The following is a 23727-nucleotide window of genomic DNA, read 5'->3' on the forward strand; positions in this document are numbered from 1 at the left end:
ATTTTCAGAGTCTAATTTTTGTCAGATTGCTTGCTGAGCTTCTGTTTGTTAAGGGCAGCTTATTCCTAGGCCACTGCCATACTTCATCACTTACAGGTTGAAGTTCATGCATCAAATGATTATAGGAAACCTCTTTTTCACTAATGAAGACTGGTGTAGCTCTCTCTATCATAGCACTCTCTTGCTGCCAATGCTGGAGCCAGATGTCATCCACTCACCTGATAGGGGCTGGATGTAGCTCCATCTCTTTTTGACCTCTGCAAAGCAAAAGGGTTTTTCAGAACATGGTAAGATGTTGGAAAATGGCCAGATACCTTCTTCTACTGAAGGAATGAACTGAGAGCAAGGAAAAGGGCATTTTTTTCCTTTGAAACTGCCTTACATCACTTTTCTTCCTGCTGTCTGCCAGCACAGATCTCTGACACAGCAGTCCAGAGAAGATGACTACCACCAATGTATGATGAGTTTCTGCTATCCCTACAGGTAGAGCAGTGGTGAAGCAGTAAGGTAAATAGACCAATCCAGCATAGAGAGAGGCAAACCCATTACAAACTGCAAATAATCTTCAATTATTTCAATGCACAATTTATTCATAGTGTTTATATTCAGTCAGTTCATTTTGTTTGGTATACAGAGGATATTCAGTAAATCTTTTATTTTTTTCAGCACATACAAGATATGTAACTTCATTTTGTACATGGTGGTTAGCTCAGAGGGTCTGGTTGCTTAAACAGTTTTGGTGTGCCCAGGATAAAGATCAGTTGATGATGGCAGTGATTTGGTGTTTTGATAACTATATGATGCTTCACTAGTGACAGGCACAGCTCTTATCACCAGACTTGACTTGTTTTGTGCTTTTTGAAGATAGTATCAGCAATTAGGATGCTGAGAATTGCAAGCCTTTCCAGGTGGTATTGCCTGATGTATTTGGTGTGAGATTTCAACCTACAGGAAAATATACTCCTTTTCTCTAACAGTGTTTATTGTCCTTTATTTTTTTCCATATCATCACATTCTGCAGCCAATTGGTAAAGCACTAGACCAAAAAAGTCACACTTTTGGGACCCAGTGACAGCAAGGCATTGACTTTTTCATAAATCTCTGAATGTTTTCCTATTTGAAAGACGAGGAGGAAATATCAAATTACAGAACTACAAGTCATAGGTAAGGATCCTGAAAAATTGCACCCCTGGGGATATTTCTTCATATTAGGGGCAGTCTGGAGATGGCACGCATTGCTAGCTGGCAGCTTCCAGCTCACTGTTCTCTTGGAGAGGAGGAAAACAAGTATCAGGAGAAAAGTAGAGGCAGGTGAACTGTGAGACACTTGCTTGACAGCTTTTGTGAGGCTGTGACAAATGAGAACAGCATCAGGACTCTGACTCCTAATCATCCTAATCATCCTAGAGGATCACTCTAGCTGCAAGAGATACTCAGAAGGTGCTGTAATGGCTTTAGGTCATTTTTTCCTTAACTCCAACAGTTTAAAGCATAGCACAGAATTTGTCCCACTGTTCACAGATATAAATGATATCTCCTGGGTTCAAAATGTTTGCCTCTGTATGCCTGTGATGGGTGAGCAAGGAAATAGGGTTTGTCAGCCAGTTGTGCGCACAAGTACCTTCACCAGGCAGACATATATCTCCTGTGTCTTCCACATCAGTGCTTCTGAGCAATGTTGGTGGTGCTGAAAAAAAATGCTTGGAAAGGAAACCTTTCATTACAGTACCATAATAGCATGACCCTCCTTGGCACCTGGGTAATCATGCATATACCAAACATGAGCACAGTGTATAAAGTGATGGCAGCATTACCAAAGTCAGTGTTATTCCCTAACATGAGTTGTATCATTTGGATTGGTGAGAAATTGGAATGAATCACTTGTCTCTGAACTTTTGTAGTATTCCTTATTCGTAGATATTTGTAGATATTCCCACATATGAATAGCACAGACTCACTTCAGGAGGAGCATAGTGTCAGTAGATAATAAACATTCTTGTCATGGAGTATGTTGCTTCTGGAGACTCTGGTGCTCTAAGTAGATGATGAATTTCTATTTGCTATAGCCCAATCAGCTATATATAGCTCATTTGATGCAATCAGCTTTGCAACTAAAGAACCTGGTTTCTTAAAAGTGATTAGACTCATCAGCTTGTTGGTTGTTTAGCCTCTCGCTGCCTATGAGAAAAGATACATGAAAAAGAAAGGACTTCTCTGGCATAGATTGTCATTAGTAGTCTGCAGTTAGCAGAGTTGGGAACCACTCCTGTTTTCAGAAAGTTTCCAAGTGCACAGTAGGGGCAATGCATATCCTGAATGGTTCTTTAATGACTGTAAGTGCATACCCAGAGCATGTGTACTACAAGCAATAGCCATTCTGTAGATCTGTGTGTTATCCCTACATTTACAAAAGGCTAAAACAACCAAACCTTCCAGTGTTGCAGACACTGTTTCTACAGATCACATGTAGTGGTTGCCAGTTGCTGAGTGAAGATGCAAGCTCTTTTGGTTCTTTTTTGATGGACTTGGTGCTGTCAGAACACCAGTCATTTGTGCATAAACAATATTTTAATTTCATCCAGTGAAATGGCAATGGGTACTTTCCTGGAATCATTAATGCTTTCATTATGCTAGTAGCCCCATCACAGTTAAGAGGAACCTGGGCTTGGCTAATTACAGCATTGTCATTCAGCCTCAATTAATTAACTAATGTATTTGTAGTCTGGGGGGCGTGGGGGGGAAGTCCTACATAAAAGCTGATTTATTAATCTGAGGGAATAGCTCCTGCAGTAGCATTTAATTTGCATTTATTAGTATAATGGTGATGATTGATGCTTACTGTTTGCATAGAATTTGCACAGAGGACTTGGCAAAAGAGGTGCAGAATTCCCAACCCAGTGAATTTGTAATCTAATTTTAGGCAGGTGCCACGGTGACTTAGAAAAAACAGGAACTGAAGGGACATGACAGTGAAGCTCAATGTAACAAGACCATGTGGTAAACAAGTTTTACCATGTGTACTTCTTGTTCCTTCTCTCAGTTTACTTTCTTTAATAACTTGGAAAACGTTGGGTTGTAAGAAAGATCTAACCAAGCAAATAGTACTATGTTGAACAAGGGTATGAGCACACCCCATCTACATGCGCAATATGGAAAACAGTAGAAATGCCATATAGGAAACAACAAAGTATTTAGCAAACCACAGAGGAGGTGAAATTGTGCAGGAGTCTGGTCCTTTTGGCAGTCCACTGCAGCACTGTAAGAACCTGTCACATTCATGTTCCCTGTAACTGTCCTTCGTTCACTCTCAGGCCTCCGTGAGGATGAAATTCTTACCCACGTTGGCGGAGAAGGTGATAATCACAATAGCTGCCTGTAATATTCTTTATCAACAGGCAGGTAGGAATGAATCACAAAGATGCTTGCTCATCTGGATGTTATTGCTGCTTTCGAGTGTTTAAGGATGCCATCTTGCAATATTGGTATCAGTAATTTCCCTTTCTATCTTCAGTGAAATCAGACATGGTTCTTGTGCCATATGTATTTAGCATACTTGCTCAAATTAGTGGCTCCTTGGGCCTTGCATCTAGTACTCTGTAGTGGTATCTCATCACTGTTGTGGTTTTGACTTTGCTAATCACAAATACATACAAAAGACTGTGCCTGAGAACTTTCAGTTTAATTAGACAAGAGAGGAAAGAGGAAGGTAGGCAGGCCGATGAGCAGCACTGGCAGCAGTGAGACCCCACTGACTGGTGTGATTTGTTCACTGAATGGGCATTGCCAACATATGAACAGTGTAATTCCTCTACTATAGAAGCACTGTAACAAAGGAAAGTATAAGGAAGATTGTAAAAAGAACACCTAAATGTCCATGTCAATAATTATAAGGAACTCCCACAAAACATCAGTGTCAAGATGTGAGAATCTACGAAAGTGTTTGTTTGAAAATGTTCTGTGGGAATGATGGGGAGGGGCATAAGGGCAAGAGCTGTCCTTTGACACTGAAGTAGAGATTTAGGAAGTAGAAAGACTAGAAAAAGTTCAGAAAAGAAGGAAAAGGGTCAATATTTGATCTCACTAAAAGGAAGAGAGATTGAAGAGATGCAGGGGGGGTGTCAGTATGGTATTTATGAAAATTAGTGTTCCCTTTTTTTTTTGGATTCTTTCCTTCATGCCGTGGGGGGTGGTAGAGTGAGTGAAGAGCTGTGTGGTTGTTTTAACTCCCTGCTGTGTTAAACCAGGCACATATTTCTTGGGAGGAAAAACTGGTGCAGTTTCAATCTCTGTGTTAATTTTAGCTGGTGTGGTGTGTGCTTCCTTTCTCCCAGTAATGTCATGCTCTCATGGCTTTGGAGGCATTTCTGACTATAGCTGCTCCCACTCTGGTATGTGCATGGTAGTCAGTAGTGAAATTCCTTTGGAGGAGTATTTAAGAGTTTTTATTTTGCTGCACTAAGCTCAACATGCAGTCTGGGCAATGAAAAGATGACAGACTGGCTAAGATTTCAGCTACACCAGGAGTGGCAGGCCTGAGATTCAGTCATAGTGTAGCTGCCTTTGTGGTTGAAATATCCCAGGATGAGGCACAGAAGAGAAGGAAAACCAAAGCCAGCATTCTATAAAATCCCCACCAGAAATTAGCAGGGTGATAGTATAAGGTCACAGGCAGGTTTTTCCAGATAAAGTATTTCTTTTACATCATGAACACTCTTTATTTACATCTGAGATTACAAGCTTGATTTTAGCTTAGCAGTGATCATGGTCTTCCTGTGATTTCCCTGGATTCCTATGGGTTTAAGGTTCTTACGGGTGATGGTACAAACACAGTAACAGACGATGGTTAGACAGAGTTAATATTAACACGTCCTGTACAGTGAAACAGATCCTCTGAGGGATAATTGGTTTCCCAAGCGAGCAATCTTCCTGAAAACAAATTTACTTAAACATGCTGTAGGAAAAGATTTTAGAACACTGAGTCATCTGGAAGATGTTGTAGCACAAATGCGGAAAATAAATGGGAACCTTGCCACGCCTCCATCCAAATAGGATCCTAGTCTTCTTTAAAGGGTTTTGAGTAGGGGAGGATCCAGGACAGTGTGCACCACCAACTGCAAATTTTATACCAAACAAGTTATTAGGAACTATAATAAAGAAAAAAATTAGTGGACATAGACATAATTATGTTGTATGGTAAAAGAACCAGCATAGTTTATTTATAAGTGAATCACATTTCAGAGATTAATAGATCTGGTCAACATACTTTACCTGAAATTCTAAAAACTATGTGACAAAATCTCTCAATAAAGGCATTCAATTTCTTTAAGCTGTTATGAGTAAAGAGGTATGGACTACATCTTTCATGGGTCAAGTCTTTCGTGTAGAGCCTCTTACAGGAGGAAGGGGAAGATTTGAGTAGATGGGAGGTCAGGAGGAGTGTAATTTGAAAGTCATCCCATTGTCTCCACTCAACCCTTATTTATCAAAGTCTCTTTGCCTTTTTATTTTCTCTAATGCAAGAACTGAGGGGAGGCCAAATCAATTGCTAGGTGCCAGGTTTACAACAAGCAAAAGGAAATAGTACCTCATGCAGCACAGGATTGAACAGTGAAACTCCTTGCTACAGAATGCCAAAAGTATAAATGGGTTCCAAAACTGTTTTTAAAAAATCATCTGCTTCTGTCAAGGGCTAGTCAACTCTGGAGACAACCTGTCTCAGGAAATCCTAAAATACTGATTACCACAAGGTGTGAGAGAACTGTCAATAATCAACCCATTCTTATATTGTATCCCTAAAGAACCAGTACTAGTCATAGAGACAGAAGAGTGAGTAGCCTTTGATGTTAATAAATGTCAGTGGTATATTTTTAACAGAAAGCAAAATCAAGCATAATATGAATAAGAAAGAATTTAAGAAAAAAAAAGGCTGTTTGCTTTATTTGTTTTGGTGGTATTGTTTTTTTTTTTCCCAACAAGTTCTGACTAGGGGAGGAACTGCTCAGGTGCTCACTGCAGAAGGATGACACAGCTTTGCAGAGCACAGATGTATTCCCTGGGTCCCCCAAAGAAAGCAAGAATTATCAGAAGAGGCATTATATTTCAGAAGTTTTTCTTAGGATTTGTAACCTCTGGGTTCTGCCTGTTAAACAAAGCAATGATGTGCACGAGCACAGTAAAACAATTCCTCTCTATTTATCTTGTGCCTTTGGAGTTCAACAGTAAACTCAAATGCTCCTACAACCCCTTAGAGTTTGGAAAATGGCAGCCTTAAATCATGGAAGAATTTTAAAGGTATGTACGTTTGGGACGGGCTAATGAACTGTGGGGATTACCTCCCTTGCACAAGTGTGTCTGAAGACCCAAAGCTAGAACCAGAACTCAGAAGGTGATGAATTGACTAGATTCCTCAGGAATATGTTTAGCCAAAGACCAGGTATACACTTCAGCTCTGGGTTCAGTGAGTAGCCCAAAAACAGATGTTCAGCTCGACTTCGTCGCAGGATGACGTCTTTGAGAGACATACTGATGGAATAATTGAGAAAGTCAGAAAAGAACAAGAAGAAATCACAGAAATAAAAAGATAACAAGGTTTTCTTTTGCCCTCAAGCCTTTGGATGCCCTCTACCTCACATTTTGCTTAGTTTGTATTAATTTATGTCTAAGTTCCTGCAGCTACACAGAACCCATCACTCCTGCTCAAGTTTCCTGTTCCTTACTAATGTCATTCTATCCAGCCTCAGATTCTGATTTCCTTCCTTGAAGGCCTGGTTTCCTTTGTTCTGCTTTGCCTTTCACGCAGAGTAGTTATTCAGCTGGTTTCTTTAGGCTTCATCCAACTAATTGTGGCAGAGCTCTTTGAATAGGTTATCATTAAAATTATAACAACCCATTATTGTGCTTTGTCTGGGAGGGATGTGATGCAGCCTTTGTAAACAAATGGTGGATTCCCTATATAATAAGGCCTTCCATGATTCAAGAGTTTCATAACAACTGTATAACATCAACTAGAATGTATAAATTGTACACAGATTCCCCCCTCCTTTTCCATAAATCACAGGTTACTGATGTACCTTTTGGCTTCAGGAGTATTATTAAGTATTCTGGCAAAACCAGGTTCAGTTGCAAAGGTAAGGAACCACACAAGGAGAGGAGCCCCAGGTTGAAACTATAAAGGTTGTGTTCAAAGAGCTTCAGAATGAAAAGATGGAGTGATACTGATGAAACAAGTTGGCTCAGGGTGGGATGTTTTTATAATGGGAGTGGTCAAAGCAAGCTCATGTGAGGGAGTAATCTGAGGGAGAGTGAGAAGTTACGCATGGTAAAAGGGAAGTGATGAGGAAATATATGATGGGAAACAGGAAAGACCATGCTATAAAAGCAGGTGGAGATTGGAGTGTACAGGAAGAAGAGCACTGCTTTCCCAGCTGTTTGCTTGTTACGAACTGACCTGAAGTCTTGCTTTCTGTGCCTTTGGAGTAGCGTCCCATCTCTCCAGATATACATCAGTCTCCACCAGAGCCCTATTGCTCTGGAGTTACCACTTGTGAGAACCGTGCAATCCTGTGTTCCTCTGCGTGTTAGGAAGCATGTAACATACTTCTACTGTTACTGTAATGCCAACAGGCAAGTTGTGGGCATCAGATGGTATCTTCGGGCTTGATGTTGTTTGCACCTTAGGTTGCTTTATCTACTTTGAAGTTGATATTGGCATGTATTTTTGCCATTTGTTTCTGTTGTGGGCTTTATCTTGCAGCTTGACCTCGTTTCATGCTCCTTGGGCTGTGCCTTCCCCCATGACAAGGGTGTGGGCAGACCTGTTAACTGGTGCCATAAACACATACCTTCCTGCAGGGTGGTACTGAGGATGAAGCAAGAGTTTAATAGGAACTTCTTCAAATAGCTATGGAGTTTTGTCTGGCGGGATGCATACTGTGCTATTGCACCTATCCTGCTGTACTGGCCCTGCATGCCTCACTTAAGTAAATCTCTCTCCAGTCATTGATGTGGGTGTGTCTGTCACTCCTGCATCAGGAGGGAGTTATAGCTGAGCCCTTCATCTATATGTAGGGATTGCCTGTCTAACTGTAGAGATTGAACTTGTTGCTTTATGCCCTTGTATTGACACAAAGCAGATGATTGTAGCTTTGTTGAGGTCATGGCAGGTTTTGTTCTCTTTTGCCTTCCATACCGGGATCTCTGTGTAGTTCAAAGTGGTTATTGCGTTGAGTGTTGTTGTGTCATGGAGTTTCCTGAATGACCAGATGTTTGTTTGTTTTTCAAGCCACAAAATTTCAGTTCAGAAAGAGAGAGTTCTTGGAACACACAAAACTAATCCACATGGAAAAAAAGTCAAGTTAGCAAGCGAAGGCAGTGATGTACTTAGTCAGCCAGTTTAAGACTGTGTGGGCTGGAAGATTCAGGCATTCCAATAAACACTCTTTTACATTTCTGCTAATCCCTCTCTGCTCCTTATTACTTTTTTTTGCCCTGACTCCTTCTGTTAGCTACTAATTGGTATAATACTATACAGGCTATGTCTTTGATCTGAGATATATATTGAGTAAGAAGAGTGGATAAAACATAGTAACACATCATGCCAAAACCATTTGGTGTTCTACTTGATGATTCTACTCTTTTCTACCTAAAAAAATACCTTTTAAAATTTAAGATGATTCTTGCAACACTTAGATGACGTAATTGCTGTCTCAGGAATAAAAACTAAGAAGGAACTGCACACTGTCAGAAGGCTGGCCACAGGATTTTGATCTTTAATGGGAAAAAGAAAGAAGCTTTTAGAAGTAGACACTGAATAACAGTGGTATCAACAAAACTTGTACGCAGCTAAGTTCAAGTTCACAGTTTAGTACACAGATAAATTAACATATATACTACTGAACATACTAATTTTTGTTTGTCCAGGTTGATTTCATAATGCTTCACTTAAAAATACAACTACATTTGAAAAATAGAGCATTTTTAGATTCATGAAATTTAGTAAAAAAGAAAAACAAAACATCAACCCCCAAGCAAATAAAAAAATTTTTTTTGTTTGTTTACATGAAAACACATATATACAAATCATAAGAAAAACAAAAATTATATAATTTGCATCATAACTTGGTGCTTAAAGCTAAATTTTCACATATGACTTCTAACTTTTCAGCTATCTGAAATAGTGAAGCATCTTGCACTTTCTATAACCATTTCCTTTCATGTTTCATCAGGTCTAGTTTCCTTGTTTTCTTTGAAGAAGGAAAGAATATCCATCTCCAGGCAACCCAAGGGATTCTTGCATGGACAAATTACCATGAGGCAAGTTGGGGTGTGGATTTACTGCATGTTACCTACTCCACCCGATGGCTTCTCTTTATGGTACATGTAAGGCCTTTGCCACCCATCTGTTGAGGTGCAAACTACATTACACTCAATGGGGGTAAGATTACATGGGCATCCAAGCAGTTGCTGCTAATGTACCATAATTTCACAATCTGTGTTATCACTTAGCAACTTGTTTGTGTGGTATACATTTGCCATAGCAAAAGGTTGTAAACAAACAGAAAGGGAGCTTAGAAGGGTATTACTTGCAACCCAGTACTCAGTATCGGCCTAGTAAGAGGCAAAGTGTATTTGTATTTAAGGTTAGTGTAGAGTATTTGCTGTTCTGAAACTCCTTTGTAGGGTGAAATGTCCACTGTGAGTTTTTTGGGAAGAGTTTGTTAGCCAAATAGTATTTTATGTTGACTTTTTACTAAAATGTGTTAATATATATGAGCTAGAGACATTGATTTATTCAGTTCCTGCAGGAAGACAAAGAACATAGTTAATATTATACTTCATGCATTAATGAGAGAGTTGGAGGCACTCCTGCCTCTAAACCAAAGAATGATATTTTATTTTATTTATTTTATTTTATTTTAATGTCCTTTTACAAATTTCTGCTTTGGATTTTTTAAAAGAAAATAACAAGACTATGAATAGTTTTATGTAATTTTGTGTGAAGTGTGGCTAACATTTAACCTCATTTGCAAAAGCCCCTTGTCTCCTCTTTGTCTTCCCTTCTTTTAACATTTTTCTTATTTTTCTGTTTTCACTCTAACTCATCTTTTCAGTGGTTCCACTTTGTTTTTACTGCAAATGTATTTATACCACTTGCCCAGTGTTCTTTGGTTTGTCAAGCAGGAGAGCTGAAATTATATAACATAGTAAAAGAAATCCAATTACATCCACACCTGTGGTTGTCAGTGCTGAAATGTCTGCATCTATGGCTTCATTAGTAAACCTTATGCTCTGTGGGTACCTAATTACTGGAGATCTATTTTAAATTTCAGATTTCCTTTCTGGTTTTATTTCTTTGTTCTCCTTCTGAAAGATATGCAAAATCTCAATAAAGTTATTTTAATTTTTGTGAATCCAATTCATTAAAGCATTGGAGCTGTAGCTGTCAAGAAATGGATCTTTGAAAATGTCCATGCCCATAGATATAACTGCTTCTAAAGCACTCAAACTGGTTACAAGCCTTTGTATATGCCAGTGAAATCTCCAATTTCTTTGTATCCTAAACTCCTTTGAAAATCTGACTCCTTGGAACTTCATTCACTTTGGAAAATGGGACACAGGCTCTGAAAACGTTAATAGAATTTCTGAAAATATTACCTTATGCCTTCCCATCAATGTTTATCACGTCGAGCCACACTGCAGAGACTGACAATGGTTGCTCTTTCTGGAGAATGTGTACTTTGGCAAGTACAAGTTTTCATTTAGAAAAATGCAAAAACTGGAATGATATTTTAGAAAAGCTATCAAGGGGATCCCATTAAGCCTCCAAACCCATCGGAGAAGTACCTCAAAACTGGCAGGAGTGAAGAAATATGTCTTTTAGTGCTTGGAGTTACTTATGAATTAGCCATGACTTGATGTGAAAAATAGCACTGCCATACCTTTTTATGTGTAATCCACAGCCTGTTTTCCCCAGGAAGAGGTGAAAACTAGGCCAGTGATCCTGGAACTGATCTCACAACAAAAGCAGGAGCTGCCATCTGCTTTTTTTCTGTCTTGTATTGTTTGCACTGGAGTACGAGATCCGCCTCATCGGACACTGTCCTATATATATTTGCTTGAGTGAGCACTGTTACTGTGCAGTAAATGAAAGGTAACCTGCTTCTACATGAAAGAAAAGTAGATCAGTGCATTTTTATGGCAGGATTTGAGCACACATACAGGACTCATCACAGAGTATACATTGCCTACAAAGTCACAGCCTTGCTTATCTTGCAGTAACCTGTTCTGATTCCTATAGTTTCAGGAAATTATTGCAATGGGCAAAATTGCAAACAAAGCTTGTGACATATGAAGGAAACTCCAAGAGACCAAAGTTTTATTCCCTTGAAAAGCCTTGAAAAAAGCAGCAGCATTTGGTGTTTTCTCTTCTCGCTTCACTTCGGTTTGGATTAGGCCCCATCTTTTATCATTCAGCCCCAAAACTTGGCTGCTGCAATCTTGCAGTGGTTCAGAGATAATGTCTTGAGATTGCTTCGGCTTTGAACAGCTGAGGCAAAACATAAAGTCTCAACAGGATTTTGCCATAATGCAAACTGTGAGTCTGCAGTTTGCCCTGCGGATGGGAAGCCCGATGGAGAGCAGGAGGTGCTGCAGCAGGGACCTCATCCAGACCCTGCTTAAATCAGGCAGGAGGGCTCTTGTTGTCATTAGCTTGCTTGGATGAGACCCTCTCTAGAAAGTAGCAGGCACCACCAGACAAGTCCAAAATGTGAGTCCCTTTGCATTTCTCCTGTCCTGCAGTTGCCAAATTTCTTCCTGCTTTAGTGGCTGTTGTGGAGTGTCTCTTCACTTAACAGCTCTTGAGCAACTGTTGGTTTTTTCTTTCCTTTCATGTCACAGCCCATTATTAAGCAACTTTTAAAATACATACATACATAGATCTGTAATACATACATTCTTCAATGACTGGCTTGGACATTGATTGAAGAGGTAGAAGACACGTGTCTGTGGGAGGTTTCACTCTTGTCATGGTCTGAAGAAAACAAAGCTACTTGATTTTCTTTGTTTTCTTTCTCTAGAAGGTATGTCCCCTTGAGATGCTTTGGGATTTTTCCTAGCAAATTCACGTTTCTGACATCCACATGTGTTAGTCATGTGTTTTCTGTGGAGAGAGGGTTTGCCCCAAATGCCACTCCAGAGACATTGCTTGCTGGTTGCTAGTTACCCTGACTAAGCAAGTCCAGTACATCTCTGAGGTCCTTTTCCTTCTGGACACGTAGCTCCCTCTTCTGATATCATTACTATTGGTTCCCATTGTTTATTGTCCCACAGATCATTTTCTCTGGGCTAACAGAAACCTTCTCAGGAAAAGTGGCAAAATCCAATGTCCTTAGTCAGTCTGCCTTTCAAAATTTAGAAGTGTTTAATTCTGACCCTGTATATCTGTCTTTGGATGATGATGTCCATGGATTACTGAACATGTGCTCATTATGATCACTAATTTCTTTTATAAATCTGATTTCCATCATTATCACAAAGTGATGAACGCACCCAGCATCCCAAGTAAAAATTTCATTTCTTTAGAGTTGTGCAGGCCTACAGTTCCCTTGGCTGCAGCTTAAAGACATTAAAGGCATTCAGACTGTTTTCTGCTAAATTAAATATCTGCCCGTGGCAAATCCCATTTTGCTCATTTGCTTACTTGTTCCTAAATAGCGCAAAGTCCAGATTGGAATTTAGCTTTTCAGCCTGTCAGAGGTGAGATAATGGATTTTAGCCTTTTGAACAGTGGCAAATTGTTGCAATAGCATAGCGGGAAACAGCATATCTCCTGAACAATGGGTTCGTGTGGTGGACCAGTAGAACAACCACATGTGCAGTTGTAATATTTCACCCCAAGGCTATTTCAAAGGAGTGAAACCAATAATTGAAAAAAACACATTACTGTTTTTCTAACCACTGTAATAAATCTTCACCTGTAACTTTCCATAAGGGAAGAAGTTGCTTCTTACTGAAGTATGAAATGTGCCTTGTTAAGATATATGTTCATTTAAATCCAAAGTATGTCCCATTGGGAGGTCTCTCAGATTTAATCTGCATTCCCAGGGAGTGGTTTTCTCAAGGACACACGCTCAAGATTTTTTTGCACTTGTTTTGTCCTATTTCCCTTTCTAGTGAGTTCATTGCCCTAAGACTGGAGAGCAGGGGTATAATGTATTTTTACAAACACTGCTTTCAGGAAGGAGTACTTTTTTTTCCTCTCCATTTATTTGTCTATGCCTCTGATTCACACATGTCCTCAGTGTGCATTAGCTTGTTGCTGAAAACTTTGAATTGCATTTATGTCATTTCCACAACCCAAAGTTTCTCTTTAGTTGCAGTTTGTTTTAACCATCACATGGGTGTATGCACCAGGATCCAATTTACAACGAGCAATGACCTCTCTGTTTTCTAATTGCCAATAATTCATCCTCTGGTGTAATGTTGTGTAGCACTTGTATGAAAAAATCATTTAAATTCATAGTCAGAAAGGACAAGGACCTTATTATACAACTGCCATGGCTTGTGAATTCTTCCAAAGTTGTATAATCAATTGCACTTTTTCTTCTTTTTTCATACTGTAACATTTGTATTGCTTTGGGTTGGTTGTTACAGGAGGCATCATGGGCTAGTCTTGCCAGATTTGCTTACTTCCCATTGTATGCCTACACTGTGCAAAGCAGCTGTTTGCAGAGATATCTAAGGAGCCCTGTGTGAATTTGGTGAGCTATAAGAAGCAGTGCAGTAATGCAGTGTGGCAGTCTGGTACAGAACATTTCCATTTTGGTAGTACTCTGTATTCTCATGCATGTCTGAGACAGAGCATGTGAGGTACTGTCTACAAGATTAATTCTGGACCACACAACTTCCTTCAAGGTGCTACCTGGAGCTAATTCTCAGTTCAGTTCATTCAGAAATCTCACTCTGAGCTTTTCTATGCATTGAACTCCATTCAGAAAGATATTTTGGATGAGAAGGCTGATTTTTGTGTTCCATTTCTGCAATGTGATGTCATGCTAGGCATCCAAGTTTGTTCTGGATGAGCTGGCGTGAGTATATGGCAAGCAACGTGTTGTGCAGAGCTCAGTTGTCACATTTGAACAGTAGCACAGCCACATCAGCGTAATTAGTCAGATGAGTAGAGACCTGCACAGTTTCAGCATTGTGTCACTGCCTCAGTTGTCTTGCTTTCAGTTCTGGGACCACCAAGTGATCTCCTGTACAGCATAAAAATCGCTAGGGAGAGTTTCCAAAATGGAAGAGTTTTCTTTTCAGCCCTACAGCTCTTTTCTTAGTTCTATTTTCCTTTTGACCCCACAGTGAAAAATTGTCTTTTAGTGTTTAGAACAGGACTTCTTGCTTTCTGAGGCACAGCTTCTTACTTGTAATCTTGTAGGTCTCACAGCATGGCTAGCAGTAGGTAGGGAAGGTGGTAAGCTGCAGTTCAGATTTATTTGTCATGTTTCCTCCATGCCCCCATGAGAAGTGCTAATAGATCAAACAACTTCAGATGCAATAGAATCATAGAATCATAGAATGGCATGGGTTGGAAGGGACCCCAAGGATCATAGAGCTCCAACCCCCCTGCCACAGGCAGGGACACTAACCTACAGCCTGGATCTACACAAGTTTGCCCAGGGCCCCATTCAACCTGGCCTTGAACACCCCCAGGGACAGGGTATCCACCACCTCTCTGGGCAGCCTGTTTCAGCCCCTCACCACTCTCTCTATAGCTGGTAAATAAATTCTTACACCTGTTTCCAGAGTATTTAGATAATTGATAACTCAGAATTTAACTGAACATACGAAAAATTCATCTTGTAAAAAAAAAATGAATGAGGACTTCTTCTGATGACTGTCGTCTTGTTCCCTGGTTTCTGTTCTTAGTGCTGACAGAGTAAGCTGCTGGCTGCATTTTCTCGACAAAACAGTCGTTTGTGTTTCTTTGATGATATGAAGTGCCGTGAGACTTATTGATGAAAATTGTGCTAGTGTCTGGTGCCTGAGTGAACACTTTTTTCTTTCCCAGATGCGTGGTTTTGGAGCCACGGAGGGGTACTATAATTTGGGATCGCTGCTAGTCTGACTATCTGTCCAAGACACAAACTTCTTTAGTTTTCTTTATTTTGAAAAAGCCATTCAAAAGGAAAATCGAGTCTAGAGAGAGGGATGAAGATATTCTTGGGATGTTTGTCTGTGCATGGTTTATTAATTTAATATTGAGAAATTTCTTATTTTTAATATAGGGGCATTTTTTTCTCTTCAGTGTTTTTGCTTCCTCATTTATTTAAAATGTCATGAGCTGACAGTAGAAAGCCACTAGCATTGGTAACTGCTACTAAGCTGTTAGTATTCTAGGACGATTAGACTGTTGAAACTAAGAGGAAAGCAGTATTATGCAGATTTTCTCAGCAGAGTGTAAAAGTTCACTGAAGGCAGAGAAAAGAAAATTTGCTAAAAATTTGTTAAAATTGCAAGAGATATGAAGTGTGGGACAATGATTCACAGACCACTTGGGAAGAGAAAAAGGAAAGGAGCTTTCTTTTGTAGCAGGAAAGTCATATTTCACTGAAAGGTGTGCTGAGGGGGAAGGGAGCCTATTTTGTGGGAGAAAATGTTTCCTGGCTTTGAGGAGAAACCATGAGCAGTAAACTAATACTTGTTTTTCAGTATGATGGTTCTTCAGCTCCCTTGAGGCAAACTGCTACCTACTTCTCATCCTCACCTCTCCTCCCCTTTGTGTAACATTGAGGCCCAAGGAGATGCTGGACAAGAGGGCAGAAAGTGTCAGTGAAGCTGACTTGCTGGCAAGCATCACTAGCCCACTTCAAGCTATGCCACTTTTCTTTATAGTGTAATGGTTTTACTGGCAGGAAATCCTGGGACTAAAGGGACTGTGAAAAGTCCCATAGCTAAACAGAGATGCCTTGGAGTGTTTTCTATCTCTGTAGGTCATCTCTAACAGTGCTTTACATACTGAGCAATAATTCTTGAGAAATTCTTCAAGATCTGGACCGTTTATAAAAGGCTGTGGTTTTGTTACTGTAGGGAAACAGGTACCCTAAGTCAGATGGGTCACACCATGCAGGTTACAGAGGCTACACACTCTCTCCTGGTACATTTTCAGGAGAAAGTACTGCCAGCTCCAGAAAAGTACAACTTAATATAAATTTGTTTTCCAGTTCCCGTTGCCTCCCTTTTTAATTATGGTTATGAGGAAGTGCTTTAGTTTCAGTGAGACAACAAATTAAGAGATTCTTCCATCTCTTTGAAGCTATATACACACCTGGTATCTGTGTTTAGCACCGGCCAAGAAGAGGCTCTGGGGCCTTGTTTATGCAGTAGAGCTCCCCACTCATGCCACCAGCGGTTACTGGATATAGCAATGAGATGAACCTTGCATAAACAAATATCTTTCAACCTTTTTGCTCAAAGCAGATGTATTTACACTAAATTTTGCCAGCTGGAGCTTAAGCACATAGGAACAATTCAGTGATACCTGTATTAAGAGCCATGGGAGCTTTTAGAAAAGTCCCCGGTGCAGGTGAGGGAATTTCCTGTTCATTATCCATATCATATCTTCAATAGACACAAAATTACTCTGGAATATCCCAGTCTTCCAAATTGACCACTGGTTGAATTGAATTGGCTGAATTATTTATAAATTGGTATTCTGGTTATAGTTGTGATATAAATGATGGTTTATAGTTGTTGAAGCTTTTTCATCATATACAGAAACTATGCAGTTGGGTCAGGAATTGTCACCTTTTTCTTTACCTTCCTCTCATGGCTTGACACTGGAAAGACATGAAAGACAAATTTGGACTTTCTTTAATCGTAGTGTCTTGAGATACAAATTATTTGTTTAAATTGATCTTATATTGATTTTCTCTGCTTTCTTTCCAATCACAGAGCAGGCTTTTCCATGTTCAGTAGCAGGCTTTCTCCTGCAAGTGTCCTTAGGTGTGGTCTAGGTGTGTTCAAATCTAGCTTAGTCATTCATCTGTCACCTTGTCATTAGCATGGCGTCTATATTTAATTGGGCTTCCTTCCTTCCTTCATCAGAAATCAGGTTTTATATACCATGAAAACTGCAGCCCATTATTAGAAGTTAGCTCCAAGTGAGATTCTTAGCTCTTATTTATATAAGAAGCAACGAAAATAGTATCTCAAATAGTCTTTCAGATGAGCACTGTGTGTGAAGAACACATTATGTCTCAGTCCAGTATACTGCCTGACTCTTCTATTTCTCAGGCTTTAGTTCATAAGCAATTTGTTTAAGAGGGTTTTTTTGCAATCTGTTGAGCCGCTTGATAGGTCATAATCTTCAACAACTTTCTTTGGTTGCATCTTTGCCTCCGAGAAAATGTTGCTGAGTTGTTGTGGTTAGTATTTCAGTTGTGCTTAGAAATAGCTTTGAGATTAGCACTCCATCCAATTTGCCTGTAGTAAGGGTTGTTCTCTCCCCAAAACTGCTTGCATTTTGAAAGGAAAATGAGAGAAAATATCATCCCAGTTTTAGAAATGGAGACAGGAGATGGTCTTCCTGGGAGCCTGGGGGTCCTGGTGGACACCAAGTTGGCCATGAGCCACCAGTAAGCTCTTATAGCAAATGTAGCCAATGACTTGGGCTGCATTAGGAAGAGCACCGCCAGCAGGTCAAGGCAAAGTGATGCTTCCTCTCTACTCATCCCTTGTATACGCATCTGGAGTGTTGCATCCAGTGCTGGGCTCCAGAGTGCAGGAGGGACCTGGGCATTCTGGATTGACTCCAGTAAAGTGCCAAAAAACCGACTGAGGTATTGCAGCATCTAATGTATGAGGAGAGGCTGAGTGCTTACCTCAGGAAGAAGAGACCTGTGGGGATCTTACAAATGTGTATAAATACCCAGTTTTTGAAAGGAGGAGTAAAGGAAGAAATAGTCTCTTCTCAGTGTTATCCAGAGACAGCACAAGGGGCAATTAGCACAAATTGAAGTACAAGAAATTCCATTTAAATGTGGATAAAGCTGGGTTTTGTGTGTCATCAAATACTGACACAGGTTGCGCAGAGAGATTGTGGAGTCTCTATTGCTGGAGGAAATCAAAAAGCCAACTGGACACCATCCTGAGGAACTCATTGTAACTAACCCTGCTTTGAGCAAGGGCTTGGACTACTCGATCTTCAGAGTTTCCTTCTTCAATGGCTCTGTCATTCTGCACCCACCACCTCGCAGCAGCAGTCTCAGGAGTTTGTTGTGGAGAGTAGAGCAGAGCACAGGATACCTGACCGTCCGATCTGATCCAGCTGAACTTGGCGTATGATCAGTCGGGGCCTGCTCCCCACAACCCAGATCGCAAGATAGTAAACTGGACTGAAGACTTGCTCTATTTAACACGCATGTTCTTAGGCTTCCGCCCCCTGTCCTCAGGCCATGCTTGTAACAGGGATCACCTGCATGCAATGGCATCCCAGCCGCATTCCTCTTTGCTGGGCGCAGGGCCATGCAGAAATGGCCCAGGAGTCGCTATCACAGTTCTTGCTGCCAGCGGATTCCCCGTGTGGGAGTGGATAGTCAGGCACATTTACAGCAGCATTTGCTAATGTAGCAAAACAGTGTTTTAAGCCCTGCACCTGTTGGAATCATCACTGGATTCACCTGGAGACAGCCAAGCCCAGGCATGGATATGCAGGAGAGAAGCAGGCTAGGTCACAAAATTCACATTGTCCCAGTGCATCAAGCATTGTCCTCCTGACTTAGTGGCAGCAATGCTATAGTCACTGGAAATGACGTTCAAGTTATTTCTCTGTGGTTACTACTGCTGATGACTCTCTTGTTCATAAAATAGTAGATTTCTACAACTGAGATGTGTATGAATATTGGATATTAAGAAATAGTAGGTTCAGTTTGAGAAAAATCGGTTTGAATCTAACCAGATTGTCATGAATAATAAAAAGTCACGTGTGAAACATATATTCAGCAAAGTAAGGTGTCCAGTAAAACTAGTTTCAACATTGTTTGCACTACCTAATCTCTAAAATTATAATGTGTGAGTCACAGCCCTTAGATGATCTTAACCTTTACTAGAGGATACCCTGCTTTGTGTTCAGCAGCACAAACAACTGAGCAAGGACCTGTGCAGACCTGGTGAATACAACAGGACCCTTTGACTGTACCGTAAGTAATGATTTTTTTTTTCTGTGGAAAAATTGTTAAACGTTATATGCAGGGCAGCTTTTTCTGGATATCCAATTTAGACGTGACCATGTTCATATTTAAACTGCAATTTAAAGGGTTTTTTTATTGTTTCATTACTTTTTTTTTAAAATAGAAAAGCTATGTCCTCTGTGGGATAGGCATGTTTGTATAGTATAATTCTTTAGGAAAACTACATCTCTAAATGTTTTAGGGAGTTAAATAAAGGAAATGGATTATAATAACAAATGTAGCAAATTTTCTCTAAAGCTTATACAGAGTTTGGAAAAAAAAGAAATCATGGATAGAGGTAAAGACTAGGAGAATTAGAAGAAAAGTGATAGTGGAGCAAATCACAAATCAAAGAGATGATTTAAATGTGTTCTAGATATGAAAGTGAATTATCTGAAAGTGGTTTGTCATGGATCTCAGGCCCTTCCTAGCGATTGTAGTATTACTATAACCATGATACTCAAAGGGTGAGAATTAAGGAATATTTATAGCACATGTTATTAAAACTGAGAGCATAGTTCTGGGTTCATTAAATTTTGGAGAACCAAGATGCTGCAAAGTGGAGAACACAAATGCAGACTCGTGGTGGGAGCTGATAAGGATTCAATGATTTTACATGCATGAGAGTCTGAATACAATTTATCATTGCAAGACAGAAACCTAAGATGCTTTTCCCCTTTTGAAAACCCTTACCATTTCCTATAGAGAGTACTTTGTTTAATAAAAGATTCTGTAGGTAAAGTGATCATATACCACAGGAGGATATTCTGCATTTCCAGATACTCCACATCTTTACTTCCTTCTCTCTGTTGACAGAAGTTGTTGAAACCAGTATGGTACAGTATGAATTTCTAGAATTAAAAATATTGCCATATGGAAGGTTTCCATGATCCTCTGCAAGAGGCTTTCCTGTTCTATTGGTACCTTTTATCTTTGTTCCTCCAGTTTTCACTCATTCATCTTCACATTTTACCATTGCAGCATTCTCTGCCAGAATCACTCCTTGATATCTTCCTGATGATGAATGCCATGGTTGTTCTAAACTTTCCTCTAATATTTTTAAAAATTTTTTTAGGTGCTTTGGTTCAGTCACTGGGCTGAACATGCCTTTGCATGCAGCAGGCACACTTGTTTGCTGTTTTGCGTACACACTCATTTTCCCTTTCTTTAAGAAGCAACACGGTTTCTGGGGTCTTAATAAATTCCTGATGGCTCAAAGCAAATTTCTCTCTTTTGTTGGGTATGTGGAAGGCTATTGTTTTGCTTTTTTAAATGGTGCTCAATTGTTTCAAGCTTTATGGAATCACTGTGAATGCTCATCACTTCCTCATTAACAACTGCATTTACTTTCTCTTTGATGCCTGCCAGTATGCAGGCATAAATGTTTTAATTCGGACAATGGAGGAATATTGTGCCTTTCTTCTGCATTGATTTTTCATCTTACTAAATCTAACTGACTAGCCTTGACTGGCTTCCTCACTTTCTTCTCTACAGACCTATACTTTTGACTTACAGCTTTTTATCACTTAAAGCCACATCAAAAACAGAACACTGGAAACAAAACAGTTTCAAAGGAGTTGTAGCCTAACCTTAATGAGGGCGTCTTTGGTATTACTTCATATTGCTCTTTGACTTTAATTTTTGTTCTTTCATAACTTCTTCAGTAGGTTGAGTAACTTCCCAGAGTCTTCTTCCTTGAAATAGAAAGCTGGTATCCCTGAATTCAAGAACCTTGGAGTCACTGGTACCAAGCCAGCTCTGTACAGTGAAGGGATTGATTTGTTGCTAAGCACAAGGTAAAAAAAAATGGAAGCCAAATGTCATTTTTATTTTCTTCTTTTGCAGAGCTATAGAAACATGAAGATGTTGTTTTTCCTGTGTCTTTTAATTGTTGGGATTCATTCCAACAGTTATTGCTATGAGCCTAATAACCAAGGTGTGAGAAACCCAAACCAAAGAGGCCAAGACAACCGAAACATGCCACAGCAGACTGTAGGGAACAGTGTTTGTCGGTTTGCATGTTGTTTCTACAAAGAGATTTCTTCTCGTGAAAACAGTGGGAATATTTTCTTCTCTCCTTTGAGCATCTCTACAGCCTTTGCAATGCTGACTCTGGGTGCCAGATCAGACACTCTGACACAGATTCTTAGGGTCCTTAGCTTTAACCCACGTGAGATTTCTGAAAATGAAATACATGAAGGTTATCGTCAACTCATGCAAATGATAAACAGAAAGAATGAGGGGTTACAGCTGAATATGGGAAATGTCCTGTTTGTCCTTGACCGACTGAAGCCACAAGATAAATTTTTAAGTAATCTCAGAAACTTCTATGAAGGAGAAGCTTATCCTATGAACTTCAAGAGGGCTGATCAAGCTCAGATAAAAATCAACGAATATGTAGCAGGAAGAACCAATGGGAAAATCAAGGACCTCATAAATAACCTTGATCCACTTACAGAAATTCTCCTTATTAGCTATATTTATTTTAACGGTAAGATATACGTATCAAATTCTCCTGTTTCCTGTTATTTTCTCAGGTCAATCACAGACTATGGTTTTGCAGATGGATTCATATCTTGTTGTCCTTTTGCTCCTCACAATTATAAACAAAGACAATGGCAATTAAGTTCTGCTTGGCACAGATGATAACTCCTAGCAAAATTTATGGCAAATTTTCTAATATCTTTTAATAAATACATTTCTTCCCCACTGAAGGTTAATGGAATGCACATTGAGGAGGATGTCTCTATTCAGTAAAGTATCTAGTCCTGTACAGTATAGTAGGATTTAAACACTTAAATGCTTTGTTGGCTAAGAATGAATTTGAAAACCATTTCAGCAATTTTTTTTGTTTAGCAATTTCAGAGTTAAATTTTAAAAGCGCTGCTAAAGTGAAGCTTAACATCTTACCTAAATTTATTTTGCTCAATCATTTTGCAGTTACTGAGATGTTCATGTATCCAAAGGTAAACATTGAACAGTACAAACATTAGCTTCACACTCATGTACTCCTCTTTTTTTCTTGACTAACTGTGCCTTTTCTGATGTGTATGGCTGTAGTCCTGATGTGTCTCGAGGCATAGGTTTTCAACCTTTTTTTATTGATTTGCAGATTCTAATATTTTCCAGTGAAGAGATGGACCCACCAGTATCAAATACAAACCTAATGACAATAAGCTTGTTTTTCTTAATTAACTTGTTCAGTCTGCTTAGATACAGTCTAGAGATCTTCCCAGAGCTTTTCAGACTGCTGATGCAATGAGACAAATAAGGTTGTAAGGCTCAATCAGTGGTCTAATATCAGATATTGTCTTCTTTCAAACCTTTCATTTTATAGTATTCTGAAAATAGAGCAATTGTATTCACAAAAATAATATTCCATAATTTCTCTGATAAAATATCATTGAGCTTTTTAATTGAAACAGAGAAGACATATTAGAAATACTGTATTGTAAAGCAAATGCTGTTCTTTTAAAATTATTAACCTGGATGCTTCCACCCTTCTCTGCAATATGAGGCTTCCCCCAAAGGTAATTCAAAACCATATTTTGGTTTTGTTTTGCTTTTCATCTGTGTCTCTGCTCCTTGTGTCAATCTCTGAAGATTTGGCCACAACTAAATGGAGCTGTTTGGAATAGAGATGAGTGATGTTGCTTAATTCTCTTGAATACATACTTGTTTGTTTCAAATATGTTTTCAAGATAGGCTTTTATGTAGCATCGGACATATCTTTCAAAACAGGCAAAAAAGCTGTAGATTATTCTTTTACTGAAACCTGTTTGGAGAAAGAACTACAGATTTAGGATCACAAGGGGGACAAAAGCCTGAGAAACCCTGTAATAAATATCACTTTGCATTGCAGATAACTTTTACATGTTCTAAAAATGAGTTTTGTTTAAAATTAGGTGTTTGTTCTCCTTACTGACACAATTTCCCTGCTCTTCCAAAGATGGTGGAGATTCAGGTTTAACTTTTAAATTTTAAAGAAAGTGGATTGAAGAATAGCATTAATAACAGCAGTAAGGATTTTTATCTTGAAATTGAGAGTCGGTTAATGCTAGTTGATCTAGAGGCTAGGATTAATCTGGAGAGGATTTCAAAAGCTCAGATATCTCTACAACCAGCCTGTACTTCTAGGCTCTTGTCCACTCTCTGTGCATTACAACCTTCCTTGCACAGTCCTGGTGACTTTCCCACCCTGCTTTTCTGTGATGCAGTGTAATGTAGAAGTCCCTCCCTAAGGACAAAGGTCTGTCAGTGTTTTCCTGGCTTTTGGCCAATGGACATATTATTCCACTACAGTACACCAGACCCTTATCATGCACTCCCCAAGCTGGTCACCTCATAGTATCATATTTTAAGGTTCATTTTTCCACTTGGACACTGTGAAGCATTTGAGAAAGGTGCCATCCCTTGAAGGCAGCCTCATAAGAGAGAGGAGAGCATAGGAGTATGAGTTTCTCTGAAACAGAAGGAAAGGATTATTGAATATCATCTCTGT

The 23727-nt window shown here is 39.5% G+C and overlaps 1 protein-coding gene across 1 annotated transcript in view; it reads left to right on the forward strand.

The window, feature by feature from the left end:
- Positions 1-21083: 21083 nt before the first annotated feature.
- Positions 21084-23727, forward strand: part of LOC311197026 (uncharacterized protein) — a gene marked incomplete at its 5' end in the record, with an annotated part of 56979 nt that continues 54335 nt past the window's right edge. The window contains 1 exon segment of the mRNA XM_084270712.1: positions 21084-21717. Coding sequence (XP_084126838.1) covers positions 21084-21717 — 634 coding nt within the window.

Source organism: Gallinula chloropus, assembly GCF_964237585.1.
Source record: "Gallinula chloropus genome assembly, chromosome: 14".
Taxonomy (NCBI): Eukaryota; Metazoa; Chordata; class Aves; order Gruiformes; family Rallidae; genus Gallinula; species Gallinula chloropus.